This window comes from Lissotriton helveticus, chromosome 10 (assembly GCF_964261635.1).
Source record: "Lissotriton helveticus chromosome 10, aLisHel1.1, whole genome shotgun sequence".
Taxonomy (NCBI): Eukaryota; Metazoa; Chordata; class Amphibia; order Caudata; family Salamandridae; genus Lissotriton; species Lissotriton helveticus.
The window spans coordinates 1,106,626,123-1,106,639,243 of NC_136071.1; the positions used below are offsets into that span (position 1 = coordinate 1,106,626,123).

At 45.5% G+C, this 13,121-nt stretch overlaps 1 protein-coding gene across 2 annotated transcripts in view; it reads right to left on the bottom strand.

The window, feature by feature from the left end:
- The window catches only part of DNAJC13 (DnaJ heat shock protein family (Hsp40) member C13), a 1,517,524-nt gene that overhangs the window by 563,400 nt on the left and 941,003 nt on the right, over nt 1-13,121 (bottom strand). For both annotated transcript variants that reach the window (XM_078663869.1, XM_078663868.1), the window contains one exon: nt 12,330-12,445. In XM_078663869.1, the coding sequence (XP_078519995.1) occupies nt 12,330-12,445 (116 nt within the window). The remainder of the gene's footprint in view (nt 1-12,329; nt 12,446-13,121) is intronic.

Consider the following 13,121-nt stretch of genomic DNA (forward strand, 5'->3'; position numbering starts at 1 on the left):
CCGTCCCCTGCTGCTGCGACAGAAGGTCCTCCTGAAGAGGCAGACGAATCGGGGATCGACAGACATGCTGAGTAGCTCTGGATACCAATATCTTTGTGCCCAGTCCGGAGCCACAAGGATAACCTGGGCCCGGTCACGCCGGATCTTCTTCAGCACTCTGGGCAGAAGTGGTATAGGCGGAAAGGCGTACAATAGACCGCAACTCCACTCGAGACGAAAAGCGTCTCCGAGCGAGTGCCGCCTTGGAAATTCCAACGCGCAGAACTGATGACATTGCGCGTTCTCTTCTGTGGCGAATAGATCTAACCAAGGCTCTCCCCACTGCTGAAAGAGGCCTTTCGCCACGTCAGAGTTCAGACACCATTTGTGATCCATCATGCACCGACGGCTGAGTTCATCCGCCCTGGCGTTCAGAGAACCTGCCAGGTGTTGAACCACCAGGGTCACGTCCTGATGTTCCAGCCACTGCCAGAGGCGCAGAGCCTCCTGGCAGAGGGTCCATGACTCCACCCCACCCTGTTTGTTGCAGTACCACATGGCGGTGGTGTTGTCAGTGAACACCTGCACTACACTCCCCCGGACAGAGGGGAGGAAGGCCTTCAGTGCAAGTCGGATCGCCCGCAGCTCCAGAAGGTTGATGTGGAGCCAGGACTCCACCGGAGACCAGAGGCCTCTGATCTCCGCCTCTCCCATGTGGCCCCCCCAGCCCTGGAGGGACGTGTCCGTCACAACTACGTGCTCCGGTTGGGGTAGGGAGAGGGATCTGCCGCTGACCCAATAGCGGTCCGTGAGCCACCACTGCAACTGTCTTGCAGTGCCCTCCGAGATCAAGACATGGTCGGACAAGTTGCCCTGATGCTGGGCCCACTTAAACTTCAGGTCCCACTGCAGAGCCCGCATCCGCCACCTGGCGTGATGCACCAGAAGGATGCAGGAGGCCATCAGCCCCAGAAGCCGCAGCGTCAACCTGACCGAGACCCGGGATAAAGGCTGAAAGATTGGAATCAGAGCCTGAACATTCCGGCGCGGACGACGGACGCGGAGCCGCGGACGACGCCTACCCACGCACCGGGGTATTGCTACGCAAAAGTTTCCGGATCCAGTCTGACGCCTGGGGATATTCTAAGGTAAGAAATCTATCACTAACGTGTCTCTTTCAGATTCTAAGGTAAGGAATCTATAACTAACAGTCTCTTTCAGATTTTGAAATTAAGAGTTTCATCGGGAGTTACCCACTATAATGCAATTATTTAGTGTCCTCATCGGAAATGTGATCATGGTCAGTTGAACTTTATCACGTCAAAATGAGAAAAGGGAAGTGTTGCTTTTTACAGTAACAATGACCGTAACTTATTTCAATGAAACCTACTACAAATTGGAAACAATGAAATTACATTTGTTTAAAAAGAACTGATGCAGTTTCCCAGTAAAATTGACAAAAATATGGTGCAATCCCAGATACAGGAGGCTAGAGGTTTAATAACAGACTGTATCATAATTGCATTTATATAGTGTTTAAACATTTGTACCGAATAGTCCAAGTTGGGAGGCATAGGGGATGACAATGTTGAAATGTTCTCAAACATTTCAGGAAAGCTGAACCGTGGAGAGGACTCACCGTTGTCATGATTGCTAATACAAGCAACTAAAAAGGATTTGACACTACAAGACAGTGACTAAACCAATGAAAGAATTAACAAATGAAGTGAAGGGTGATATGGTCAAGACTGCTCTTGCCAAAAGACAACATAAATTCACAAAGAATTTACTGTCATGATGCAGATTGTGTAACAAAATAGCTAAAACTTAGACAGAGACTGAGTAAGCTGGAAAGGGCACCTGGGCTTATAAGAGAAGAGGGGTTATCTTGAGACTCAACTGAGAGTGCAGGGCATGGAAATTGACACTCAGAAAGGGAAGAAAGAGGAATCAATGAAAATACATAAAGCACTGAAACAAAAGTCCAGTGCCCAGGAAAGGAAAATGCTACTTACCAGTATGCATCTGTTCTTGGCATGTAAAGCTGCAGAGTTGTACACTTTTGCATTAGATCGCCACCTGGCGTTGGGCTCAGATGATTGCATGTTGTTGTCGTCTTGGAAGAAGTTGTGAGAAGTTGGCCTGATATATGACACTCACTAGTTCTAGTAATCACCTTGTATCAGTCCAAACAACCCTTATGGTGATTGGTTGTAAGTCAACCTTATAGACCAGCTATCCTAATGGTAGCATGGACAAAGCAGTCTTAGGCTAAACTCTTTTGGCATGTGAAGCCAGCTGTTTTACCACATATAACCCCTTGAATACCAGATGAAAGGACACCACACAGATATTATTAAAATAAACAATATATTTATTAATAACAAACACCTCTGAACTCTTTATGAGGTCAGAGGGCTAAGCACATGACAATCTCTTAGGAAAAATACGATAAGTTGCACAAAATTACAATGGTGCCCTAGGGGCACGACAAACCATATACTAAGTAAATGGTATAAGGAAATCGATAGAAGGAATGGAGCTGTCCAGAGGCTGTAGATTCGCCGGGACTATACTATCCTAACCACAGGTAAGTAATAGGAGGCCCACGGAACGCGTGTGCAGAGTGTGAACTCACACGCGAGATGCGGAACAAAGTCAGTGGACAGTACAGTTTACGAAAAAGGTAAGTACGGACACTCTTTACTATCTAGGACTAGAACGACTGGAAATCTGGACACTAGGAGAGTTAATCTACCCTTGAGCACCGAAAGGCTCTTGTTACCTCACCCACGGGCTGCGGGTGCATAGGTGTCAAAGTGTGTCGGGTTTCCGCGTCGAAGTCAATGGACATTGAGGAAAGATGCTGCAGGCGACCAAGTGGAAGATGTCCGGTGCGATCCACGGGTGGATCGAGGAAGAAGAGGACCTGAAAGCAGTGGGGACAATGTTCAAAGTCACTAGCCAGTGACCGGAGTGGAACCAGGAGGGAACCAGATGCTGTCGTCGCGATCAGGTGAAGAGTGGGCGCTTGTCTCTGCAGCCACGTGGACCAGGAGGTGTCTTCGACGACCAGGATGGAGGCACGAGCTGTCCCACGCAGGCTCTCGCTGTCGGCGGTGTCGGGTCTGGATTTGGAGTCAACAGGCCTTGGCAAAGGCAACCCACGCGGTGAGTGGAGAAAGCGTCTGGTGCGGACTAGGAGAGTCCGGGGTGCTCCTCTTTTGGAGGGGAGCAAGGGCCAGTCTGGAGCAACCAGACCAGCAGTGTAGTTTTCAAAGATCGTAGTCTAGGAGGTCACTAGCCAGCCAGCAAGTGACCAGACAATGCGTCGAGCAGCAAACAGGCAGAAGGGCCCAACGCAGATCTTGTGGATACTGGAGGGCTGATCTTCGGTGCAGGAGCTGCTCGGGGCTGGGGCTTCTCAATCCCCAAAGCACTTTGTCGAGGTTACCTCAGAAGTCGTGCTGGAAGCGAAGTGCAGTTTCTTTCAAGATGGCCGGTCTCACGTGTCTCGTCGCACCCACGGATCTCAGCTGTGCTGCAGATGTAGGTAGAGGTCTGGAAGTCCGGGTCTCGTCGGGCACTGAAGTCTGGATCCTCGAGGGAAGACGACAAAGGGAAGCCGCTGAACGCTTGATGGTGCCTGCTTGTGCAGGATGGACACTCCTTGCCCACAAGGGAGATTTCTTCAGTCTTCTGTGTAGAAAGTCGAAGTCCAGAGTTTCTTCTTGTAGAGTTTCAGTTCAGGATTAATCTAATTTGGAATGGGACCAGCTCCTACCTTTATTCTCCTAAAGGGGGCTGCACTACGACTAGGTCCCTCCCATGGGTGGGACCAGGAAGGGGGGTGGTTACACCCCCTATCCTTTGTCCGGCTTCGCGCCAGAGCTGGGGCAGGGGTGCCCCAGCAACTGGTTTGAACCGGTGTATGCACAGGGCACCTTGTGTGCCCCAGGCATGTCTCATTCCTTTCAGGCCGGTCCTACCCTATACACAAAATCCTGTCTGGGGTGGTGCTAGCACCTCCCAAGGCAGGAAACCCTTTGTCCAAGCCTCCCTCGCTGGAAGGACTCCCAGCAGCAGGAGGTCAGACTTGTGTCTGTGGTGGCAGCATCCATTTTGTGATGCTGAGGCTCGAGTTAACTTTAACCGGGGTTCACAGTTACATACATGTCGTGTCCCTCTAGAAGGGTGGAATGCTACCCCCGTCGCCAGAACTGGCGAGGGGGTAGTATTCCAATTCGTATGACACCTTTACTCGACATGTTTTGATAATGCTATACCAAAGTTAGCATTCAACCGCGAGGATTATAATGCACTTAAGAGTATATGGTATAGCGTTATCATGGAACAGCTATGAGGACTTGGTTCCGCAAGCTGCAGACAGGCTCAGCTCATGCTAGAGCACCATCTCACATAATTCCAAGCACTCTGCCTTCAGGATTGATAAGGCCTGCCATAGGAGTGACTGATAGGAGTATAGGTGTCCATTTTAGGGTTAGATATAGGTATACTATATCTACTGCAAAGGGTGATTACACCACCTTGCCCCAGCTGTCTTAGCAGCCAGTTGTGTCAGTTTGGATGGCCAGCCAGGGGTGGCATAATACATGCTGCAGCCCCTGGTAGGCCCTGGGTACACCTATGCCCTGGGTACCTAAGGTACACTGTACAGGGACTGATAAGGGGGCCCAGTATCCAATTAGATATGTACCTAAGGTACATGGAGTTCATTTTAACAGAGAGAGCAGGAAGCCTGGGGTCCTGAATAGCAGGATCCCAGGCCAACTAAGTCAAAAACCAGCAAAACACTAGGCAAAAAGTTGGGGGTAACCATAGTCAGATATCCACCTTCCTACAGAAGTCTTTTGTAGTCACGAGATAGGTGACTCCTCCCTTGGACGATAGTGCTCATGGGCATCTACTCCATCCTTAGATTGTTTTTCGCCATGATGGGAAATGATGGAGTTAGAGAAGTAAAGAAAAGAGATGTCCATGCGTATGTATCTAAATAAGATAATACTAGAACAGATACAGTTCCCGGGGAGGCGGGAAGGCGTGTATGACTCTGCAGCTCTACATGCCAAGAACAGATGCATACTGGTAAGTAGCATTTTCCGTTCGAGGCATATGAGCTGCAGATCGTACACTTTTGCATCCATTGCGCAGCAGTATCTCCCCTAGCGGTGGTCACCTGTATCTGTTGCAGTAGTTTGAAAGAGTTTTAAGGACAGCTTGGCCCACTGCAGCTTGTTGCTTGGCTTGCACATCAACACAGTAGTGTTTTGTGAAAGTATGTATGGTAGACCATGTTGCTGCCTTGCATATGTCTTCTAGGGGAATGTTCCCTAAGAAAGCCATAGAGGCTCCTATTTTGCGTGTGGAATGCGCTCTCGGAGGAACTGGTAATGTACCTTTTGCTTTTTGGTAGCATATTTGTATACATTTTACAATACACCTTGCAAATCCCCCTTTAGAGATAGGGTTGCCCTTATGAGGTGGAGAGAAAGATACAAACAATTGTTTTGTATTGTGAAAAGATTTAGTTCTATCTATATAGTAGAGAAGAGCTCTTTTAACATCAAGGGTGTGTAAAGCTCTTTCAGCTACAGAGTCAGGGATTTGAAAAAACACAGGTAACTCTACAGATTGATTTAAATGGAAAGGAGTAATGACCTTTGGTAGGAATTTAGGATTAGTCCTTAGAACCACTTTATTACGATGTAGTTGTAAAAATGGTTCTTGTATTGTGAAAGCTTGTATCTCACTTACTCTTCTAAGAAAGGTAATAGCAATAAGAAAAGCTGTTTTCCATGTGAGAAATTGCAGTTCACATTTGTGTAGAGGCTCAAAAGGTGGTCCCATGAGTCTTGTAAGAACAATGTTTAGTTTCCACACTGGTGAAGGTGGTAACCTAGGAGGAATTATTCTTTTTAATCCTTCCATAAATGCTTTAATAGCAGGTACTTTAAAAAGAGACAGATGTTGTCTGTTCTGTTAATATGCTGCAATTGCTGCAAGGTGCAGGCGAATGGATGAATATGCCAAATTACTTCTTTGTAAATGTAAAAGGTAGCAAATGATATTCTGGATGGAAGCATCCAGGGGATCAATTTGATTATTGTTGCAATAAATGGCAAATCTCTTCCATTTTGCAGCATAACAAGCTCTGGTAGTAGGTCTTCTGGCCTCTTTAATAATATTCATACAGTCTGGGGGTAGGTTAAGATAACCAAACTCTAGGATTTCAGGAGCTGGATCGCCAGATTAAGTTGATTTGGGTCTGGGTGTCTGATTTCTCCATGGTTCTGTGTTAGCAGGGATGGTGTTAGGAACTAGAGAGAGCTCTAGCAGCATGGTGAACCATGGTTGTCGTACCCATGTGGGAGCCACCAGGATTAATTTGAGAGACTGTTGCCTGAGCTTGCGTACTACTAATGGTATTAGTGGTAGTGGTGGAAAAGCGTACGCAAATTTGCCTGACCAATTCATCCATATCGCATTGCCCTTGGACAGCTGGTGTGGGAACCTGGCGGTGAAGGTTGGGCATTTTGCGTTTTCGTGTGTGGCAAACAGATCTATGTCTGGGTGACCCCACTTGTGAAAGAATGGTTGAAGAACTTGCTGATGTAGTTCCCATTCGTGAATTTGTTGTGTCTGCCGACTCAACAGATCTGCTATCTGATTGTGAACTCCTGGAAGGTGTTCTGCTAACAGATATATGTTTTGTGGAATGGCCCATCTCCAGATGTTCTGTGCGAGCTGGGACAGTTGTATAGAGTGTCCCCTCCCTGTTTTTGTATATAATACATAGCTGTCATGTTGTCCGTCCGGATTAAGACAGCTTTGCCTTGAACTTGGAAAGTTTTGAGTGCTAAGAATATTGCTAGCAGCTCTAGGTGGTTGATATGGAGCAGTCTTTGTTGAGTGCTCCATTGCCCTTGAGTTGTATAATGTAATAGATGGGCTCCCCATCCTGTGAGAGATGCGTCTGCTGTTAGTACTATTTGTGGAACAGGTTCGAGGAACGGCCGCCCTTTTGTCAAGTTTTTGGTGTTCCACCATTGCAGAAAGCGATGTGTGCGGCTGTCTATCAACACCAGGTCTGTTAGTTGCCCTTGAGCTCGATTCCATTGTTGTGCTAGACATTCCTGTAATGGACGCATCTGCAGTCTTGCATATGGCACTATGATGATGCAAGATGCCATCATGCCTATTAGTCTCATGAACATTCTGGCCTGCAGAGATTGCTTATGTTGGAAGACTGTGACTAAGGCTTGAATGCTCTGTATCCTTGCTGGACTGGGATACGCTAGAGCTGTAGACGTGTTTATTGTAGCCCCTAGATACTGATGTATGTGAGAGGGCTGCAGGTACGACTTGGTGTAGTTGATTGTGAACCCCAAGTTGTGCAACATTTGAATTGTCAGATGTGTGTGTTGAACACACTGGTTGAATGACTTGGCTTTTATGAGCCAATCGTCTAGGTAAGGAAAGACATGTATTTGTTGTCTTCTGAGATGTACTGCTACTACTGCTATGCACTCTTGGTGCTGTAATAACCCCGAATGGAAGGACTTTGAACTGATAATGTTGTCCTTACAGTACAAACCTTAGATACTTCCTGTGGGCAGGATGCATAGGAATATGAAAGTAGGCGTTCTTTAGGTCTAGTGTTGTAAGGAAATCGCCTTGTTGCAGTAGTGGGAGCACTTGTTGCAAAGTGATCATATGGAAATGATCTGATAGAATGTAGTAATTGAGGGGCCTGAGGTCCAGAATTGGCCGTAGGGTCCCGTCCTTTTTGGGTATTAGAAAGTACAGCGAATAAACCCCTGTTCCTTGGTGTTGTAAAGGAACTATTTCTATTGCATCCTTTTGAAGAAGTGACAGGACTTCTTGTTTGAGCAGAGTAAGATGTTCTGCAGACATTGGACGCTGGCTGGGTGGTATGTGTGGAGGGGTTGCTGTAAGTTCCAGGCAGTAGCCATGCTGGATAATTTGTCTTACCCACTTGTCTGTTGTGATTGAATTTCAGACCGGTAGGAACTGTGTTAATCTGCCCCCTACAGGAGTGGAATGCTGTTGGGGGAGCAGAGGAAAGTCACTGTTTTGTGGTGGAAGAGGTTCTATTATTGTTGTTACCACGACCTCTACCCTTGTTGTTATTTCCTCTATATCCTCCTCTAAAATAGCCTTTGTTTGAGGATGTTTGTGTTTTTGACTTGAAGGATGTTGTATTGTCTGCTCCTCTTTGTTTGGAGCCTCCCCTATAAAAGGAGCGACTAAAGGAACTTTTAGTTTGTGTAGACTGTAAAGCTCCCATAGATTTGGCAGTGTCTGTATCTTTCTTCGTTTTCTCAAGTGTTGTGTCTACTTCTGGACCAAACAATTGGTTTTGATTAAATGGCTGATTTAAAATGATAGTTTGTACTTCCTGTTTAAACCCTGAAATGCGTAGCCACGCATGTCTTCTAAGTAGGACACTAGTATTTACAGCTCTTGACGCAGTGTCTGCTACATCAAGTGCACACCTTATTGATGCACATGAAATTAGCTTACCTTCTTGTATAAGGTCGTTTGCATGCGCCCTATGCTGGTCAGGTAGATGTTCTAGTAATTTCTCTAACTGATCATAGTGAGCCCTGTCATATCTTGAAAGGAGGGCTTGTGTGTTGGCTATACGCCATATATTAGTAGCTTGCGCAGCTATTCTTTTGCCTGAGGCATCAATTACTTTAGATTCTTTGTCCGGTGGGGGCCCCTCACCTGACGTCTGTGAATTTGCTCTTTTCCTAGCATTTGATACTACTAGTGAATCTAATGGTAGTTGTCCTTTAATGTAGGCTGGGTCTGCTGGTGCAGGCCTATATTTTTTCTCAATTCTAGGATTTAATATCCTCGTACGCACTGGGTCTTTAAATATCTCTGGTGCGTGTTTGATGACCCCTTTAATCATAGGAAGAATTTGAACATATCTCTGTGATTGCTCAAATGTGTCTAACAGAAAATCTTCCTCTGCTTCATCAGAATGCATAGTGACCCCATGGTACATTGCAGCTCTGTTCAACAGGTGCCCAAAACAAATGTTATCTTCTGGTGGAGAAGGTTTTGATGGGTATAACTGTGGGTCAGGAATATCTGGTGCATCCTGCGGTCCCAGTCTGTATCATCTGTAGGGTATGGAAAAGCCTCATCTAGGTCTATCCCTCTACCTAAACTAAACTCATCATCATTGTAAGGTGAGTGTGGAGACAGAAAAGGAGAATTTGGAGGAGAAATATGTGGTGAATTATTAAGAGGAACAGGAGATGAAGGAGGAGGAAGTATAGGAGAAGAAGGGTGCATAGGAGATGTGGCAGAGTCCTCCTTCTTGGCAGGTACTACAGGTGTAGGTGTTGTATCTGCCTTCCTCTTTTTGTGTGGTGTAGTGGATACAGCACCTGTCTTTGGGTCAATGTAGATCTTTTTTTGAAGAGGATCAGGATGGAAAAGTTCTTGTTGTGGAACCTTTGTCGGTGCCGATTTCTTCGGGTCCGAACGAGGTTGCTGTTTGTCTTTCGCCTTAGGAGGTGTTACAGTGTCCTTTGGCGTAGTTTTTGGCACCTACGGTATTTTCGGTGTCGTAGGCTGTTTCGAGGGCTTGGGCGCTTTGGAATCAGGCCTTATTGGTTTTGGTACTGAAGACGATGGCTTCGGAGTCGAAGCTGGTCTCGTCGGCTTTGAGGCGTCGGATGCTGGCTTCATACCTTTGTCTTTAGAAGTCGACGGTTTTGGGGCAGAGACTTCTTTCGGTGCCGATGGAGCTGGTAGGATCGGCACGTGCGGCTTACTCGGTAAGGAGCTGCCAGAAGGCTTTTGTATTTTCATCGGAGCCGGGCTCGATGGCGGGGCTTTAGAAGTGTCTTGTCGGTCGCTACTGGGCCCAAGAGGCGGAGCGTTGACCTTTGCCTTCGGTTTGGGTGCTGTATGTGGTGTAGGGGCAGTAGTACTCACGCGCTGTCCCGATGGTATGGAGTCGTCGGAGTCGTCTGCCTCTGATACGATCTCGAGATCATCTGAATCTTCTTCTAGAACGAGCGGAACCTCCTCGTCGAAGATGTCCACCGGTTCCAGAGCAGATCTCTGCATTTCGTGTCTACGGGCCCTCCGATCCCGGATGGTTTTCTTGGATCGAAAGGACGCGCAGGCTGTACAGCTGGATTCGTCGTGTTCTGGCGACAAGCACAGATTACATACCCTGTGTTGGTCACTGTGTGGAAACTTTGCTCCACAACCAGGGCATTTTTTGAATGGCGTCCTTTCCATGAGGTGTAGGCCTCACGGCGTGGATAGGCCCAACGGCCCGCGTCGATGACTGGAATCGAGCTGATGGAGTTAAAACTATGTTATTAGATATCGAAGGTAGTTAGGTAAAGTTTTGATAAGTTTTTGCGCTTCGAAGTACTTGAAAAGTAGATCTGTAGCCGGAGCGGAAAAAGTTCATCCGAACCCAGTGGCGGAAAAAAACAATCTAAGGATGGAGTAGATGCCCATGCGCACTATCGTCCAAGGGAGGAGTCACCTCTCTCGTGACTACAAAAGACTTCTTCCAAGACGACAACAACATGCAATCATCCGAGCCCACCACCAGGTGGCGATCTAATGCAAAAGTGTACGATCATGCCTCGAACATAAAGTTAGGTTGAGAGGCCTCTAAATACTTCACTTATGTCATTGAACAAAGAGTGACCAACGAAAAATAGCTGTTGGAGGCTCTGGATTTCTAGGCTGAAGAGATCTTGTTGTGATATACGTGATGTTAAAGGCTAAATCAGAAAAGTCTGATGAAAGCGAGACTGATCAGACAGCTAAAGTTGCCTCTAGGCTAGACCCAAAAAAAAAGGGCCTATCCCCGAGCAAGAATATGGCCCTGCTGCTAGTCAACTAGGCTTTAAAAAAAAATGCACAACAAACACTGGATAAAGAAAATAAATAAAAAGTGATTTTCCAAGGCCATGAGAAGAATGCTTTAATTAATCTCAGTCATTGGTGATTGCCGGGAGTCACATTCCAGCCCATCATTTTTCACGGATTATGTTGCTCATTGTTTGTCCTGCTCCAATAGTAACACACCAATTCGAACTGCCAGCCCAGGTCCACACCAGACAGGAACACAAGCATTTCCCAGACTAGTTTCGACCTACTCAGGCTTTGTTGGTGAAGTACAACTTGAGTCCTATGGCACAGAATGCATGTGACCCTCACCTAAGCGCACTGGTCCAAATTAAAGCACCTACTGCAGCAAAATGGTAGAAGGAATGGTTGATTTAGTCTCATTCACTGGCAACTGCATATCCATAAACTTGTTGTTCAACACTAGCAGCCTATGTTCATTTCTTTTAAATCAGAAATCCAAAGTGAAAACAACAGCACTCCTCAATCGACACCACGCTAAGAACCCAAGCTGCAAAGCCTGTATGCCAGCTAGGATAAAGCATACTTCTAGCTGGCTGCTGAACATGGGCAAACTAGTAGGGACAGTTTCTCCAGGAACTCCTTTCTAGCATTAACAAGCATCAGATATTGTAATTGGAAAGTCGGAGAGTTGTACTACAAAGTACATCAGGGACATGTTAGCAAACCTGGAGCCTCAACAATTAACGCACCTGGTTACCAGAAAATCTAACGGGGCAGAGAAATTATTTTTATTTTAGTTTTTGCTTCTTTTTAATAAGAAACAAGATTATGAGACTGTGCATGCATTACCTTTTAGAACATTAAAGTTCTTGATCACAGCCACTTTGCATGGACGTTCAGCATAGGACCCTGCTTCAGTCAATGGAAGCAGAAGGTAATTAACGGAAAGAATTTACATATTTCTCTTTTATTGCAAGATAGATTATTAGTAAAATATTCACAACACAAAACCATTTTTTTAACAATCTTCTTCATTTAACCTACAGACCATTGCACCATCTTCTGCTATACTTTTCTAAAACGGTCATCCATAATCGGAAGCTGAGATAGTCACCGTTGAATATAGATGAATTCCTCTGATTGTCCTGGTCTGTCAGTTACAAGGGGCTTTTGAAAGCAGCTGGACAATGATAAAATTCACAAATCAATCAAAAATATACCATGGCCTGAGACTTCCATTTAAAACAAAGTGAGTTATTTATCATGGACACTTTACATAAAATGACTTGATGCAAATATTCCAATGGACTTAAGAGGTTTTGCTGTTGTGTCATTTTAAAGGAAATAAAAGAAAGCAAGATGAAATTGCCTGTTTCAATCAAGAAACCACTTGCAAAAAAGGTACATAGAATCTTACTGAATGAATCATCAACTGTTCGGCAACTTACTGTCCTTGTCCTTTGGGAAGATGAAGGACTTCATAGGCCTCATCGATTGACATAGTAGGAGGTTTCTTCTCCACTTCCTTCTTCCACGAGTCAAGAGTGTCTTTAAGCAGTTTAACCTTATGTAGTACAGAAGATAATTCTTATTTTCTGGGTCAATACTTAATGCTTCTGTTTAATTGTAAACTTTTCATTCAGATAATAATTATGACACTTTTCACAATTCTTAATGAAAAAGCAGTACTTACCATTAGAAATGCTTTCCTGTTGTATTTTGCAAAACTGCTGTCTGAGCGCTTTGTTGCTCTAGAGGCTCTTTAGATGTTAAGCTGCACATTACTGTTAAAAGAATAGCTCTGAGACCCATTGAAGTGCAGCATATGCCACTAAAACAAGAGAACTGTCAAAGGAATAGCTCTGAGACCCATTGAAGTGTAGCGTACACCACTTAAACAAGAGCTATCTTAATTCTTCAAACCCACTAGTGAGACAAGGTACTCATAGAAGGATGTGGCAAATGAAAAGAAAATCAATTGGTTCACCTGGCTCACTACATAGTACATGCCTTTGTCTGTTATAAAAAAACAGGCACATAGGCTTCACAAATAGTGTTTGCATCTCACACACACATTCAGCTGAGATAATAGCATTTGAAAAGCTTTCCTGAAATTAAAGTGACCACAAGTCAACTAGAAGCTAAGGGTGTATATCTCAGGTTTATCCTACCCCAGTCACTAAAGCACCACGTATGTTCCAGCCAATTGGATTTAGATAGGAGAAGTGCCCATGTTCTTT